Source organism: Dasypus novemcinctus, chromosome 2 (genome assembly GCF_030445035.2).
Source record: "Dasypus novemcinctus isolate mDasNov1 chromosome 2, mDasNov1.1.hap2, whole genome shotgun sequence".
NCBI lineage: Eukaryota > Metazoa > Chordata > Mammalia > Cingulata > Dasypodidae > Dasypus > Dasypus novemcinctus.
Window position 1 is genome coordinate 133,541,923 of NC_080674.1, and position 18,253 is coordinate 133,560,175.

At 36.6% G+C, this 18,253-nt stretch overlaps 1 protein-coding gene across 1 annotated transcript in view; it reads left to right on the top strand.

Moving 5' to 3' along the window:
• Nucleotides 1–14,568, top strand: part of LMNB1 (lamin B1) — a 69,617-nt gene extending 55,049 nt beyond the window's left edge. Inside the window, exons 6-11 of the mRNA XM_004448154.5 lie at nt 462–682; nt 1,476–1,701; nt 3,355–3,459; nt 8,079–8,198; nt 11,213–11,320; nt 13,770–14,568. Of these exons, the coding sequence (XP_004448211.1) occupies nt 462–682; nt 1,476–1,701; nt 3,355–3,459; nt 8,079–8,198; nt 11,213–11,320; nt 13,770–13,811 (822 nt within the window). The 3' untranslated portion in view covers nt 13,812–14,568. The remainder of the gene's footprint in view (nt 1–461; nt 683–1,475; nt 1,702–3,354; nt 3,460–8,078; nt 8,199–11,212; nt 11,321–13,769) is intronic.
• Nucleotides 14,569–18,253: the final 3,685 nt, after the last annotated feature.

Consider the following 18,253-nt stretch of genomic DNA (forward strand, 5'->3'; position numbering starts at 1 on the left):
GTCAGTGGACTTAAGACATTGAGATGACACAGCAGTCGCAAAGGGAAATCATGTAGTGCCTTTCGCATAATATCCAGAATCCCTTTTCTTTGGTTTCTGAATCTTTCCCACTTCCATCTACCCATCTGTTTTGTGAAAGTTTTCGTATTTTTTTTAGTTCTTTACTTTTGTTATAGTTTTTAAGTAAAAGCAAGGGAAGCCTGAGTCGACTTTCTCAAAACCATAGCTTAAAAGTTTGCTCTATTTGGCCAAATATAGAAAAGTTATACATATGCTTACATATGGAGAGTATTTCTTTTTTAGTCTTTTAAAGTCAAAATTTTCCTGAGAACTGTGTTTTGTATTTGAGGAATTTTGAGTTAGTGATTCCATCAGGTTCTATTTGTTTTCCAGTCCAATGAAAGGTTTTAAATAGCTGCCTTGTGCTAATTTTGTGCTAATGTGTTTCCTTGTATCTGAAGTCTAGAGGATGTTTGGAAAGGATTCAAGAGTTGGAGGACTTGCTTGCTAAAGAAAGAGACAACTCTCGTCGCATGTTGTCTGACAAAGAGAGAGAGATGGCAGAAATACGGGATCAGATGCAAGAGCAGCTGAATGATTATGAACAACTTCTTGATGTAAAGTTAGCTCTGGACATGGAAATCAGTGCTTATAGGAAACTCTTAGAAGGTGAAGAGGAGAGGTAAGGAACTTATGTGCTGTCCTTTGCTATAGTTGTCTCTTTGCCTTACCCCTTTTATTTAAAGAAAAGCAGTTTTATTTGGAAAAAAAACACTTAAGACGGTTTTTAATATTTTCTGTCATTTTAAGAAAAATCTATGTGTAGAGATAGTAGGTCATATTCTAATTCAACAGAAGATACTGCTCAAGTAGTTTTATTATATGTCAGGGTGGAGTATCTCCTTTGAGATTTTAAATGATTTGGTAATTTAAAATGTTGTAAAATACTGAATTTGACTGAAAGAAGTCTTTATTCTTTCATTTATTCTGCAAATCTGGTTATTGTATAAATCCTTGTAATACTCTCAGAAAAAGGTCTAGACAGAAAGTGACAGATTTAGGATAGAAAGCCCAATCAGATTCAACATTACATTTGCTATGACTGTAATTACTTGTGAAAAGAAAATATAGGTATGAAAAGAGAAAATAGTATGCGAAATAGAAGTGATTATAGTAGGGTAGTGATAGTTGAAATGATTTCCCCCTGTTTTTCATACTTCGTGTATTATGATTATATTACTTTTATTCCTGGAAAAAACATTCAAATTGGTTGTTTTTTTTTTTTTAAAGAAAATTGATGGATTCTAGCATAAATGAGTTCATCTTAATTAAAATGTATATCGGCTTTGCCTAACAGATTGGTAATAGTGTTTTGCTTTAGAAATGTGTGTACAAGATTTTTTGGTTTTTGTTTTGATTTTAGGTGGGAAAAGCATATGTGTTTTATAACTGAATGCTATATTTTTCTCATATAGATTGAAGCTCTCTCCAAGCCCGTCTTCCCGTGTGACAGTGTCACGAGCATCTTCAAGTCGTAGTGTTCGTACAACTAGAGGAAAGCGGAAGAGAGTTGATGTGGAAGAATCTGAGGCGAGCAGTAGTGTTAGCATCTCTCATTCTGCCTCAGCTACTGGAAATGTTTGCATTGAAGAGATAGATGTTGATGGGAAATTTATCCGCTTGAAAAACACTTCTGAACAGGTAAAAAAAAATACCCATTTTTCTCAACAAGTCTTCTCAGATTGATGGTTGATCTTGAAACTGAAAGAACTCCTTAGCCTTTATTTAGATTCAGTATTCTCTGGGGAATAAGTGTTTCCTTCCTCTTTACTTGAAGCAAAATAAAAATTATATTAGGAGAAGGAGGTGGTGGTGTCCTTGGTGGTTTAAAGATTTTTTTCATTAACCCTTCTTCACTGAGCCAGGGCTTTTTTTTTTTTGACACTTGGTCATTTTGTCACAGTGGTGTTTCAAAGAATGAATTATTATTATTCTTTACCCTGGTTATATTTGTGGGAAAAGTTGGAGTGGTTGGGTGCAACAGTGGGTATTCTTCTGCAACTATTAATTAAATACAAGCTTTATATGAAAGGGAGGGAATGTAAGCCCAGACTCAGATATTTACAGGGAATATTCTAAATAAATGAATGAGTGAATACTAATGAAACAGATATATTTGTTTCAAAGTAAAGATAACATATTCTTAGCAGAAAGTATAGAGTCATGGCGATCGGGAGCTCAGTACTGAAGTTCCTCCCTGGCCAGGCCTCATTGAGCGGGGGGCCACCAAGTGTTTTAAGACAATGCTAGTGGAAGGCTTGGTGTGTGAGGGCACTGGATGGATGTTATTTCCTGAAGTCATTATTCAGGTCTGTCAAACATTCATCAAAGTTATTCAAACTTATCTTGGTCATGTGTGCATAAATAGTTTGGATGGGCAAAGGGGCATTGGCTGTTAGTTATGATACTGAAGAGTCTAGGCTGTAAGGCCTCTCTTAGTCACAATTTTAAAACTAAGGAACAGGAAATGGGTATGGCTCAAGTGGTTGAGTGCCTGCTTCCCATGTACAAGGACCTGGGTTCAATCTCCGGTACTTCCTTAAAAAAAAAACATCTAAGGAACAGAGTAGCCCCTACTACCCCATTATTGCAATTTTGCTCTTTTTCAAAGGGCATAGCAGTAGCTCTTTGTGGAGCTCTTCTGACATTGGCTCGTGGCCTGGTTTATTTTTATTTTTGAGTTAGAGGCGGATATTTATTAGTGGAATTCTTTGCTTTGATATCCTGTACTTTCCTTTAGATATTAGTCAGCTCTGGGCAGCTTTGGGAACAAAGTTGTAGCTATCACCTAGGACTGACTCACTGCATCACTGACCTTATTCTTCAAGGTAAAAAAGCTGAATTTTTGTGGTGGTGGTACAACTGCAGAAGATAAAGGACATATTTTCCTTCTTCTATTTCTAAGCTTATGTGTCTATATTTTAAAAGTTTAAAGGAATCAAATATTGAATGTTTATAATTGGGATTATGATAGCTAGATTATATTATAAATTTGAATTACCCATGTGATCTAGCAGCGAATATGACCATTTCATTTGATTTATATCCTTTTCCTTCTAGTTTTGGCCTCTTTAAAATTAAGTACCTTAATTAATTAACTGCAGCCATGTAGTAGTTACTGTTTTGCCGCATGATGAAACCATCTTTTCTTTTTTAGTAGTTATATGTGAATCACAGGAAGACAACCATAAAGCTGTTATCAGTTTAACTGCCATCTGAACTCATTTATTTAATTATTCCGTAACATTCCGTGTATTTGAAAAGTGACCTTGTTTTATTTTGTTCTGTGAATAGGATCAACCAATGGGAGGCTGGGAGATGATCAGAAAAATAGGAGACACATCAGTCACTTACAAATATACCTCAAGATATGTGCTGAAGGCAGGCCAGACTGTTACAGTAAGTAAATTTAGTCATCATTTAACTTCTTTGTTTCAACTAGCAGATAAGGTGAGTTTAAAGTATTTTGGCCTAAAGAAAGCATTTTAGAAACAGGCATTACAAGTGCTGTTAAAGATCAAGAAAAATTATCTTGCTGATAGTGGTAATGGACTATTAATGTAAACTGGAAGGATCGGCCTTGGCCACCTTTTTTATTTTGTCTACATCAGTACGTATAAACTAGCTCTTTTTGGGGGTGGTTTACTAGGGATTGAACCCAGGACCTCATACATGTGAAGCAGGCACTCAAACCGTGAGCTACACTTGCTTTGCAAACTAGCTCTCTTTTGACTGATACTTAAAGCCCTGTCTTATTCAGAAGATACTGTGTGGCATAAAGAACTGTTAGGTAGGGAGCAGGTATAGCTCAGTGGTTTGAGCTGTATACAAGGTCCCAGGTTCAATCCCTGGTACCTCCTTTAAAAAAAACAAAAACTGTTAGGATGATAATCTATTAATACCAGCATCTGCCTTAAAACAGCAGTTTTCAACGTTAGGTGAACATCAGAATCATCTGTGGAGTGTTTGGTGTCCAAGCCTCATCCCGAACTTAGCAAATCACCTCCTCTGAATTTGGGATATTTTGAACAAAATCCCTTAGGTGATAGGCACCCTTGCAAAAAAATCACTACTTTGAAACATGTTTTGTGAGAGTGAGGTGTGGTATTTAAGATTCTAGACTGATGTGGCTCAAGTGATAGGGCTTCCACCTACCATTTGGGAGGACCTAGGTTAGACCCCTGAGGCCTCCTGGTCAAAAAGAAGAGAAAACTTTGCCTGGGTGGCAAGCCAGTGTCCACGCTGTGAGCTGAGTGCCCGCGCAGTGAGCCAGTGCCTGCGCAAGTGAGTCGTGCAGCAAGGTGATGGTACGACAAAAGAGATGAAGGGGAGAGTCGAGGTGAAGCACCGTAGAAACCAGGAACGAGGTGGTGCAATTAACAGGGAACCTCTCTCTACATCAGAGGTCCCCAGGATTGAATCCTGGTGAATCCTAGAGGAGAAAAAATGAGAAGAGAAGACCAAAAAGAGAAATAGATACAGAAGATCACACAGCAAATGGACACAGACAGCAAAAACAGCAGGGTGGGGGAGGGGAGGAAATAAATAAATGTTTAAAAAAAAAGATTCTAGGTTGAGAGAAAGATGGGCTATGGGTATTCTGAGTCATATTTTGAGTTCTGAGTCACACTCTATTGACGTGTTCTTAAATACTTAAAAACATTTTATTATTATGTTTTAGGAGGTACTGGTGATTGAACCTGGGACCTGGGAAGCAGGTGCTCAACCCCTGAGCTACAACCACTCCCCTACGTTTTTAATACTTAATATTTATTAGCTCACTTTTCGGAGAAATATGCTTCATCAAGCAAACAAAAGATTCCTTTGCTTTTACTTACCACTAAATAGATTTAGCAAACAATAAAATATTACCTTTGATAGAGATTTCCTAAGGAATAAATGCAGAGGTAACAATCTCCTTCCTTTTTGGATCACACATGTTTTAAATTTTATAATTAATTCAAATTTTACTTAATATTTAAGACCAAAGGCTCAAAGTGTAGATTAAGACATCTCTAAAAGAATGTATTCAGAGAGCTTGATGCCACTTTGTGAAAATATCAGATGCTAATTTGTAATAAGGGATGAAAACGGGCCAGATATCCTATCTTTTGATCCTTCCTTTTCTAACAAATATATAGTGAGAGAAAATTGTTCAGTCTTCTTTTTTTTTTTTTAAAGATTTTATTTATTTATTTAATTTCCCCCCCTCCCCTGGTTGTCTGTTCTTGGTGTCTATTTGCTGCATCTTGTTTCTTTGTCCACTTCTGTTGTCGTCAGCGGCACGGGAAGTGTGGGCGGCGCCATTCCTGGGCAGGCTGCTCTTTCTTTTCACACTGGGCAGCTTTCCTCATGGGCACACTCCTTGCGTGTGGGGCTCCCCCACGCGGGGGACAAATTGCGTGGCATGGCACTCCTTGCGCGCATCAGCGCTGCGCATGGCCAGCTCCACACGGGTCAAGGAGGCCCGGGGTTTGAACTGCGGACCTCCCATATGGTAGACGGACGCCCTAACCACTGGGCCAAAGTCCATTTCCCTCAGTCTTCTTATGTGTCTTTATAGTAGCTGCATAATGTAGTGGGAAGAATCTGATGTTTTAATTCAGATGATTCGGGTGTGCGTGTATGCTCTCTTTCTTTAAAATTAATGTGAAACCATTGTGCCAATCGTCTGCTTTTTCCACTGGGTATAGTTTCTCAGGAACTAAAGAGAAATATTCTATAGGTCTGGTGGAACACTCAGTTATCAAATAAAATAGTATAATAAGTAGTTAGTATTAAATGTGATAGGTAAGTTTTTCTGAACATAGCAGTGAAAATGATCTTTAGTAACATTGTACGAAAAGTAATAGCAAAGATCAGTTTAAAACTCCAGAAGTACGTAAACTACCATAAGTAATTTCATATGTTATAGTAGCCTTATTTAAAAAAAGTAAAAAAGAAATGTGAAATTAATTTTAGTGCATTTTACTTAATCCATTATTTCCAGAATATTATTGTTTTAACACTTAATCAATATAAAAATTTATTAGATACTTTACCTTCTTTTTATGAACCAAGTCTTTGGTGTGTATTTTACCCATATAGCATATCTTAGTTTGGACTGCCCTCGATTTCCATTGCTCAAAAACCATATATGGCTAGTGGCTACTTGCATTGACCAACACATCTCTAGAACTTTTTTTTTTTAAGGTGGAGATACGCAGTAAGGTACTGACATTTTATGATGGTTATTAATACTAAACCAACAGTGATATAGACTAATGAAAAGTATAGCTGGAAATAAAGAAAACACATTCTACTTTGGCACTTCCTTAATTGGAGAGTCAGCCCAGATAATGTTTTTTCAGTTTCTTCCCAGTGAATGCTCCCTGCCTTCTTCTATTTGTAAGGCTGACAGAAGATTTGGAAGCTTCAAGTGGGTGTCTGAAAAATAAGCACTTTTTCCTAATCAGTAATTCATAGCTATTTCTCCCCGTTAAAAAATATACCTGCCTATGCCATTTCCAAGCTTTTCTTTTACCATCATATAGTCTTTTATATTGTATAACAGTTTATGGATTATTAACTTTTTTCTGCTTTCATATGATCTTTATGAAAAGATCAGAGCTAGTAGTATTATCCCTGCTGATGATGAAATTGAGGCTCATAGAGATGTATTTGTCCAGGATTCAAACTTAGGTCAACTCCTAAATTTTCTCTGCTCTACCCATATCTTTTTGTCATAAATAAAAAGTAGGGCAGAATTTTCATCCTGATGAGAAGGGGTAAATAATTATTTGTTTTGCCTATTTCAAAAGCAATTCCATTTCCCCTCAAATAGTGGAAAGACAGTTTATCCATTTTCTGCATTCTTTTTGGAGCAATCTCAGACACTTCAGGTATTGTGACACTGTCCCTGTTTGCAGACATACTGACTTTACAAGCATATTTTACTGTTGCCCGCAGAAGGCTTGAGGGAAGCTAGTCATCTCCTCAATTCCTGCTGCAGGCAGTTAGAAGACACTATTAAGAGCATCAGGGGGGAAGCGGATGTGGCTCAGGTGATAAGGCCTTTGGGAGGACCTGGGTTTGATCCCTGGGGCCTCGGGGTGAAAAAGAAGAGAAAGCGTGCCTGTGCAATGAGCTAGTGCCCACGTGGCAAACCTAGTGCCTATGTGATTGCCTTCATGGTGAGCCGAGTGCCCGTGTGGCAAGCCAGTTCCTGCGCAGCAAGCTGAGTGCCCGTGCGGTGAGCCAGTGCCTGCGAAAGTGAGTCACACAACAAGATGATGATGCAACAAAAGAGAGGCAAAGGAGAGAGTCAAGGTAAAGCATGACAGAGACCAGGAACTGAGGTGGTGCAATCGACAGGAAACCTGTCTCCACATAGAGGTCTCCAGAATCAAATCCTGGTGAATCCTAGAGGAGAAAGCGAGAAGAGGAGACAAAAAAGAGAAATAGATATAGAAGATCACACAACGAATTGACACAGACAGCAAAAACATCAGGGCAGGAGAGGGCAATGGGAAGAAAAAGAAAAAAAATTAAAGAGAGCATCAGGTTATAATGAAGAGGGATGGCCCATAAAACTCAGAATAATAGAATGCTCATAATGAGGGTAATATTCATTGAGTGAGGCCAGTCTTCCTATGTGGGTAATCATTTGTTCTTCACAGCAATCCCATGCATAACAGGTACTATTATCGCTCCATTTTATGAATTAGGGAAGTAAGGTAACTTGCTCAAGGTCAGCTGACATGCAGAGGAGTTAGGATGTGAATGTAGGCAACTTCACTCCAGAGCTGAGTGTCAACATCTTTATTTTATCAGATAGGGAAGCAGATGCTTTGAGAAGCTCTTGTGAGTTTTCTTGGACATTGAACTTTTGTTGGTAGAGCAAGTGTGAAGTTAGGACACGGTTTCCAGGCTTTTAGGATCAGTCTTATAAGATGTTCAAGTCTCATCAGGATGTTACTGTTATTGGAATGTGAGTGATCTGGGTTCTGGGTATAACGATCTCCTTTTTTTCCTTCTAGATATGGGCTGCAAATGCTGGTGTCACAGCCAGTCCTCCCACTGACCTCATCTGGAAGAACCAGAACTCTTGGGGCACCGGTGAAGATGTGAAGGTTATATTGAAAAATTCTCAGGGAGAGGTATGGCCAATTTATCAGTACCACTGCAGTGTCAGTTTCATCTGAAAGTTGTGCAAGTGTGATTTCTTTTCAAAAGTCGAATTGAAATATGGAGTATCAGATTACTTAAATCAGACTAAAGCTGCTGAGTAAATTAAACTGGTTATCTTCAAATTTTAAGACATATGAGTATTACTGATTTTTAGCACAGGCTTCAGAGTCAGATCGTCTTTGTTCAATTTCTGCCTCCATTGCATACTGGCTTTGTGTCTTTACATTATTTCTCCTTTCTGCCTCAGTTTTCTCATTTTAAAATGGATATAATAATATTAGTGAATTTAATGAGACAGTCCTTGGGAAATGCTTGGAACAGTGCGTTGCCTCTCATAGTCACTCAGTAAATGCTTATGTTATTAACTTTGTTACAGGCTCTTAGAGTATTCCTAAAACTCTGTGTTCAGATTGTGAAGTGTACATGTTGCTTGATGTATACAACTTACACACCCTATATTAGTTTCAGAAATACCACCATTCCTATTAAAGCATACGTTGAAGCTAGTAAAGCATGTCTTAATCCCAAAATTTCCCCAACTAATTACCTTATTCAGATGCCTTACAACATCAATGAACCTCTGTTTAGAATCTCAGAGTCCTTCCTTCTTTGTTGCTGTTGCCATAGTATGTTAAGGGAGCTTATATGAGTTCAGAATGGCTTGTGCCCTTTTCTCCTCTCTTAGTCGTAATGCTGTTTCTTCATCCCTCTTTGTCTGCCATAGAGATTTAAGTTGGCGTATGAGGAAGCCATAGATAGAAACTTGTTCTGACATTCTTACTGGTTCTTACCTTTTCACTCAGTCACTAGGCTGTATGCTCTGTTATCTCACACAAGTTAGAAACAATCTCATAGGAAGATAGTAGAATGCCCCACATTTAAAGGCCCACAAAAAAGATATGGCACATGAACAAAGTAGATATCATGACATAGTTTAACAATTGGTTCCTCTGACAACAAAAAATGCCCTAATCTGTAGCATTTGTTGATTTCTGTGCTGTCACTATTCCCACCATGGCTGATTTCAGCCTACCGTCATGACTTGACTGAATGCAACGTTGTGAAGAGATAAGCACAGTCAGCCAGTGCTGGTTGGCTATGGTGTACTACTGAGTAAAGACACTGAATGGGGCAGACCAATAATGTTCTATATAGGTAAAACCTGTCAAGTAGGACCATTTATATGTCTCTTTAAGAGCACTTGATTAGGCTTAGGTACCTTGCTAGGAGAAATTTTTTTGTATTTTTTTTTTTGGATGAAGACATACATCTATTTACATTTTGACTAATAAAAATTTCCTGGGTCTAAACCTACTGGTATCATTTGGTTTTAAATAGATTTGTTTTATTATTTTTCCCACTAAAGTTTTTGATCTTATTAGTTCACTCATTTTCCACACAGGCGCTCTCTACATTAGATTGTTTTTAAAATGTTTTAAAATGAAAAGTACTTAACAGCAGGCTTACATTAAAAGTAGTTATGTCGAAGTAATTCCTAATTAATAAAGTTGGTCAAGATGCTCTTTTCTGAGCTTCTCATTTGATGCTACTAGCCTTAAGTTACAACACTTGTTTTAAGAGACAGTGGCTATGGATAGTGTATATGCCTGCCACAAGCTGCTAGAAGCTGAAATATGAGAATTCTCTAACAGGATTTTGCTTTGACTTTTTCCCTCCCTCATTTTAAGGTGAATTAAGCAAAACCCTGGTTACCCTCAAAGCTATTTGAAAATCTTTTTTCTGTTTTGTATGCTGCCTTCCCCCAGTTGATATCTTGGTTCAAAGAATTATTATTGATTAAGGAATCACATGCTTTTTAATTTTTATTACTTGAGTTAAAACAGGCTGAGGCTGATATTTGTGAAATGACTATTTGTATTTATAAAAAACAGACTAATCTCACAGATTTGAAGTCTTTCACTAGCTGGGAAACTCAACATGGCCATCTTCCTTGGTCCTGCAACAATAAAAATTCCTCACAAAATAGTATTCTACCACCTTACTTCATTGATAGAATATATCCTTGGACATATTTAAAACTGAAGTCTCATTTCTATGACACTGTTTTTGTTTGTTTTGTTTTCTTCCTCTGCCATTTTTAAAACTAAACTAGTTTCTACTAAAATTTAAGATAAGCTTTTACTGAAATAATTTTAACATTTTTCTCTGTGGTGTTACCTTTCTTGAGTGACCCTAGGACATGGTACAGAATAAAATGAGATGCTCTGTAGCACTCTGTAGGACAAACTGGTTTACTTGCTAGCATCAGTTTAGCCTTGTGCTAATAAACAAAAACACTGTTGTATTTTTGCGGAGTCAGCATTCTCTCCAGGAATGTAATCTGTATATGAGCCTTTTAAAAGGAAATGGAAAGTTACTTTCTGTCCTACCTCCCATGAATGATAGCACTATTTCTGTACAGAATACTTTGGAACCTCACTCACTATTGATATTGATAAAGATACTCATCTGCCTTGATTCCATTTCATTCAGAAGAACCAGTTGCTGCAGAAATGAAAGGTGCTTGCCTTTACATCTCATCAGGTGGTCCTGTTGCTACAATGGTTCCTGAGATCACAGCAGTTAGCCTCCAGCCTTATTTTATTCATTTATTTAGTAACTTCTCTTTGCTAGAAGCTGAGGTCTTTATGCTGAATTCATGTTGAGTTTTATAAAGTATTTTAGTGTGCCAAATGATTTGCAGAATTCTTAGTAACAAAATGGGATAAAAAGCAGTGAAAGCATCTCAGCAGGTATTTCAAATTGGGTAGCAGTAGCTTCCCTGCAGGGAATATTGAAGCTCCAAGAACAGCTACTAATTATGCAGAAATTCTTGTCCAGTAGCTAAAGCTACTGATGGAAAGATTTTTTAAAAAGTAATCCTTGAAGTGGAAATGTTAGCTTTTAAACTTAAACAAAGAAAAGGTTTCCCTACCCCTGCCTTTTGTGATTTTAAATAAAAACAAACTACTTTTGTTTTTAGGAGGTTGCTCAAAGAAGTACAGTCTTTAAAACAACCATACCTGAAGAGGAAGAGGAGGAGGAAGAAGCAGCTGAAGTGGCTCTAGAGGAGGAGCTTTTCCATCAGCAGGTATTCTTTACTTTAATATATTTGTTTTAAACCTGATTAATAGAATTATATGAAAAATAAGAACTAATATTTTCCCGTTACTTGACGAATCAGAACAGTGATTTACATCAACTGGGGTTTGTACTTCTGAGGGAATATTCAGGATAGTACTTCAGGGCTCTGGAAGAAAATGTTGGTATTTCTTTTTGTATTTTTTAATCTAACTATAAGTTTCAATTTTGTCCTTTGTTTTATAATTTATATAATATAGTAGGAAATGTACATTACTTATGTATGGATTGGAATGGATATTCACAATTATTTATGAATGGTTCTGTGATTAAAAACTTTGGAGATCATTCAGAGCAAGGGTCTTATATAAACTAAAAAAAAATGAACTTCAGTGAGAAAATAGTTTCTTGCATAATAAATTCCTATTGTGTGACTGCAAGATAGATTTTAGCTGAAGCTTGAGCTTTTAAGAGCCCTTGAATTAAAGGAACTCACAATTTGGTTTTAATTGATTAAATCAGAATTATTAATAACTAATGAGCCTTCATTTATATTCCCAAACTGTTTGAATCCTATCATTAATCAAAGTCTTTACCCTCATCCTTATAAGACTTGATCCCCATATTTCCCTATTTATAATTTAAATCTGTTGTGCTTCATTAGTCCCAGTCCTACTCCAAATAAACATTCTCATATGCATTTAGCCCTCAGGGTTGAGAACCACTCAAGGTGGGTATTATTAGGTCGAATGAATTTTTGGTGCAGATATATCGTTTTGTATTTTGGAGGAATATTTAAGAATAGATATTTTAGACTTGAAGAAACAAACATAAGGTCCATTTCCTGCCTTTATTGGGAAATGTTAAATGGCTGGTACTAATTTATAAGAGATGTCTCAAGGAACCAGACAGGTGGCTCAGAGTATGAGTTGTGGCTGCTAAAGAGCTGAAGACTCCAGAACCACCAGAGTAGTTGAGAAGATCTTTGAAGAATGATACTTGCCCAGTATTTGAAGGTTGGGAAATTATTTGGGTGTTAGAGAAGGAGCAGAGATGGTTTTCTGTGGATGTTACAATTCTCTGTTGCCATGTAACAGTTCACCCCGAAACGGTTGGGGCTTAAAACAATGAATTCTAACTTCTCATGATTCTTTGGTGTGACTGGGCTCAGGGTGGTTCTTCTTCACATGGGAGACTGAAATCAATCATGTAGTTGCATGCAGCTGGGATTTTGGCTGAGGCTGGAATGTTCTCCAGGGTCTCTCTTCATGTGACTTGTCATCATTGGGTAGCTTGGCTCAAGCTTCTTTCCAGCATGGCAGCTGGCTTCCAAGAGGGTGAAAGTGGAGAACACCAGATCTTTTAAAGTCTAGGCCAGAACTGGCACATTTTCTTAGTCAAAGTAAGTCATAAATCCAGTCCAGAATCAAAGTGAGGGTAAATAGTCTCTACTGCTTAATAGGGAATGGCAAAGAATTTTTGGTCATCTTTAATTCACAAGGGGATATGTCAAGACTTAATGCACCAAGTGTATGTGCCCATCTGGTTGTACTATTGGATTTATGTGAGAGATAAATGAAGTTGGTAAAGTTGGAAGGTTGGTATTAAATTATACATATTTTTGAATGCCCGAGCAAGTAGCTTCTTCATAGTTTGTAGCAAAGAAGAAATTGAGAACCACATTTTATAATATCTCTGGGCAAGCTGTATCAGAGAGAGATTGACTCTATAAGGGAGATTGCAGAGACACTGAGGACTTAGTGACTAAATTGAAGGTAAGAGAAGGAAAGAGAGAAATCAAAAATATGTTTTTTTAGCTCTTATGATCAGGGAAAGTAAAGACATCAAGGTCCAAAAGGGAAAATGGAATGGAAGATCAGTTTTGAGGATGAAAATGGTAATAATTTATCATGAATTTGATGTGACAATAGAATGCCAGAATCGAGGTACCTATCAAGCAGTTCAAAATTTGCATGTTGGAAGTTGAGAATTAGCATAGCCATAAAGAGTTGATCTTTTTCCTTCGTTATAAAAGGATATCGAACACTGGTTTTCTGCTTTGGCTTTTAGGGAGCTTTAAAAATATTTATTTATCATTTATCTATTTTAAAAATATAAGTAGATAGATAGATAGGTAGGTAGGTAGGTAGATGCCTTTCCTCAATTAAATAAAAAATTCTCATTTAATTGACCTAAGGACCTTATAGAATTTTTTGTAAAATCTCCTTAGGATCTAATTGTACAGTCAAATTTGAGAATCACTGTTTTAGAATTTGTTGGGAAATTACAGGGAAGAAATCCTTAAGAGAAGGGTAAAAAGGATAAGTGAGAAATGATAAGGATCCATTTAAAGTTAGGTACTATGGATCTTTAGTATCCCTGTTGTTAAAAGATTTTTTCTTATTTTAAAGTATTGTGATTCATTTTCTTAGCACTATCTTTTCTTTCTATTTCATCAGGGAGCCCCAAGAGCATCCAATAAAAGCTGTGCAATTATGTAAACTTCTCAAGTCGACTGTCTTCCTCAAAATAAAGAAGTATGGTAATCCTTAACCTACATACAGTGCAGAGCCTTCTCGAAGCACAGAATATTTTTATATTTCCTTTATGTGAATTTTTAAGCTGCGAATCTGATGGCCTTAATTTCCTTTTTTCACACTGAAAGTTTTGTAAAAGAAATCATATCCATATACTTTGTTGCCAGATGTGAATTATTGACACTGAACTAACTGTACTGTTTGGAAAAGGTCCCTCAAATTTTTTGACATTTTTTGTATGTGTGTATTTTTTTTTTAAGTTCTTATGAGAAGGGGACATAAATAAACCACTGTGTGTCCAGGTGTAATCTGAAGATTGCGCCATCTAGATTAGCAATCTGCTCTTGATTATTCTCTGTTCTATATAACGGTGCTGTGAGGGAGGGGAAAAGCATTTTTCAATATATGGAACTTTTGTACTGAATTTTTTTGTAATAAGCAATCAAGGTTACAGATTTTTTTTAATAGAAAAAAATTTTGTAAGAAGGCAATATTAACCTAATCATCATGTAAGCACTCTGAATGAAGGATTCCACAAAACTTTGTTTTCTGGTTACTTCTTCTCTTAGATTTTAATTCATAAGGGAATGGTGGGAGGGCAGGGAAGGGGGGAGGGAAGGATTTCTTTATTAAAATTACAATTAGTTGTGTTTTTTAAGATAGTGTAACTTGCTTAAATTTCTTATGTGCATTAACAAATAAAATGCTGTTTTAATATTAATCTGTCATTTAAACTTTTTAAAAAACATTTTGATGGAAAGAAATATTTTGGTTTTGCTTTGGATAAAAATAATTTGGCTTCCTGCTAGAACTGGAGTTTCCTTTAAGGCTTTAGACAGTGAGGAAGATAAATGCACAGAAAAGCTATTTGAATCTTTTTTTTTTTCCTTTTTCTTTGTCACTGATAATAACAGTAATAGCGATAATAAAAGCAATGATAATAGCTAATGTTTATTAAGTCACTCATGGTGCACAGTGCTTAACATTTTTTCCTCATTAATAATAATCAGGCCTTTCAAAATCTTTTTAAGTAAGAAAGTCAAATGGGAATAAGGGAGAAGGGAGAAGACATTGAGGAATTTCTTAAAGGAGAAATGCAGAAAATAGATCTAGAATCTAGTTTTACTGACTTTTAAAATAGGGAGTGGGAAAGAAATAGATTAAAAATGCCCTTTTAGAGGGATAATTGTGAATGATATGAAATACAAGTGTACACTGTGTGGGGTCCCTTTGTTATATACAATGATAATTAGTTGTCATTTGTTATGGGTGTTGGGAAGCTTTGTCTTGTGATTGCTTTAGTTAAGTGAGTTCATCTTGTAGAAAGTGGAATATTTGAACCATACCTAGAACGAACATATGATAATATTTCAAAAGCTAACTCAGAGTCAGTGTTTGCTTTTCTCTTAAAAAATATTCCTGCAGTAAGCTGTGTAAAGACTGCCAGCTTCTCTTGAAAATAACTCAGTAAAAGCCCCAGAATTACTGAGCTTTTGCAGATTTACTACATACTTTGGTGCCATTGCAGACATAAGATAAATGCCGGGTAAAAAATTCTTCCTGGTAAGGCAGATAAGATGATAATTTTTCTACAGATTTATCTTCAGAAAGAGAAAGGCATTGCAGTGTTTGGCCAAACTTTGTTGTGAAACGTTTTACCACAAGATGGGGTTCTTTTCATCAAAATACACTCTAGGTACTTTATTGTGGGATGAATTAGGTTTAAAAAAAGCACTTTTAATTGGTGTGAAGAAAAACTGACAGTTGCAATGCAGTTGAGTGGTATGTATATTGGTGAAATCTAGAGTTAAAATCCAGTACTCAATGAAGGTAAGTTTGTTGCCCCAGGATATGTGTGTGGCACTTGGTTATTGAGTCTATTCAAACTGACACACTTTGGACTAAATGAGATTCTTCTTTATTTGAACTGCATCTAAGTCTTTTCATGTAGAACATCAGAAAGTCAGAGTATGTGCTGCCAAAGACCACCGAGTAGCATTTGCTTTTCCCCTAGTAATTTAATAGTTATCTTTTTATATTAAATCTATATCTTTGTACTAAAGAAACACAGGGATATAGCATAAATGAATACATTTCTGGGTTAAATACTTTATAACAAGCATGAGTTCATTTTCCTCTCTTGTTTTGTTTTGATATTCTAATTTTAGTAGCTACTATATTTCAATGTGGATTTAGTTTTATTCCTCTTGTTCAGGTCTCAGTGTTCTTCACTAAGAAAATTCTGGATGTTCTTATTTTGTTGAATATTATCTCACTCCTGTTCTTTCTCCTCCCATTCTTGGATTTCTTCTAGGTCTGTATTGAACCCAACCTAGTTCATATTTTTTGCATTTCTCTGTGCTGTAGTCTCGGTTATTTTGTATTTATCTCAGTAATTCTATTTTCAGCTCTCTGTAATCTGTTGTTTATCCTGTCCATTAGATTACCAATTTCACTGACTGTACTTTTCATTTCTGAAGTTGTCTTTGACTCTTTCAGATATGCCTGATCTTTTTTCATATATCCTGTACTTTCATTAAAATTTCTGCTCTTCATTTTTAAAATGCGTTTTAATCATACTTATTTTATAGTCTCTGTCCTTTTTTTTGAGTTCTTGGGGTATTATTTTTTCTGTTAGCTGCATCTTTTCACTCTCCTTTATGGTGGTTAGCTTCCTCCTGGGGTTTTTAGGATTGTGAACTCATCTGCAGCAAAGGATGTTTGTTCTGTGAGTGGTCTGTGTTCCAGGTCTTTGATGGTGCTGATGCAGAATAATTTGCGGATTGCCTGTGCCAGAGCCCTTGTGATTGCAGTGGTTCTTTGTAAGTTCACCAAGACACTGGTGCATGGGTATTTGTTTTTCCTAGGTAATTTCTGCATGCTGTCCTAAAGCCCCAGCAGAAGTTTGCATTTGCTTTAGGCAGTGCAGGCAGCGTTCTGGTAATGTGTGAGGATGCAGAGAGCATTTTAAGGTTCTGTGCTCTACGAAGCAGTCTCAGTTCTGGGTCTTCTCCTTTGCATTAATCCAGAGCCATGTTTCCTATCTCCATCTCCCAGCTCCTAAGGCTTCTCTTTTAGACTTCAATTTCTTTGTACCTTTATGGCATCTGAGCTCTTTTTATCTTGGCTCTGTACTGAAAAAAACTTAGTTATATTTTGCCCATTTATATCAGTTTGGTCTGTTATCATACATAAATATGTCTCTGATGAATATTTGTTCACATATATGGATGTGTATGTTTTTAAGAAAGAGATGATTATCCTAAATCATGTAGTTTCAGTCTCTTATCCATCATCCCTTTCATCAAATCTTAAATTACATAGAAACTTATTTGGATATCCCTTCTTTTCCTGGCCAAAAAGTATGTTAAAAGCAAAATAAGAGCAACTGGAAAGAATCTTTAAGTAATTCATATGATTGGCACATTGGCTTCTAAACACAATACAGGTCTGTTCTTTTTGGTTCTATTGCATGAAGTAACAACATGGCTATGAATTTTAGGAGGTACCATTAGAAGAGAGTACCTGAATCCTAGGGTTCAGACTTTTGAGACTACACTCAAGTCCCTAAAGCAAGGTTCTAATACTTACATGATAATTATATTGCAAAATCCAGAATTCTGAAACTGGGACTGACTTTCCTTCCTCCACTCTCAGGAAAACAAAACAAGGTAGTTGTAGAAGTTTGATATTATTGATGAATTCCAAAAAGAAATAACTGGATTATGTTTTTAAACTGATTTTTTTCCTCTGGGCATATTAAATTATATTGAATTCATAGGTTTACTTGATTAAGTAATTATGTAAACCTCTTATGCCAGTAGGGTGTTGAGTTCCCATCCTTTGGTGGGTGGGGACTCACAGATAAAAGGCATGGCAAAGGACAGAGTTAGGGGTTTTTGATGTTGGAGTTTTGATGTTGGAGTTTGATGCCGAAGCCTTAAGCTGGAGACCCAGGAAGTAAGCTCACAGAGAAAGAGAAGCCAGCCCCAGGAAGGGAGAAACCCTGGGCCCAGGAGGAAGCAAACCCTGGGAAGAAAGGAACCTTGAACCCAGAGAGAAGCAAGACCCTGGAAGGGAGGAACCCAGGAAGCCTGAACCCTCACAGACGTTGGCAGCCATCTTGCTCCAACACATGAAAATAGAAGTAACTTTTGCTTTATGGCCTATATCTGTAAGTTCCTACCCCAAATAAATACCCTTTATAAAAACCAACCAATTTCTGGTATTTTGCATCAGTACCCCTTTAGCTGACTAATACAGCAGTGAAAGGAGGTAATATTTTAGGATTCTGTGTTTCTGCAATTTGGCTGCCTTACTAAGGATACACCTCATTTTATTGTGCTTCACCAGTATTGCATGGGGTTTTATTTTGTTTTGTTTACACATTTTTTGGCAACCCTGCA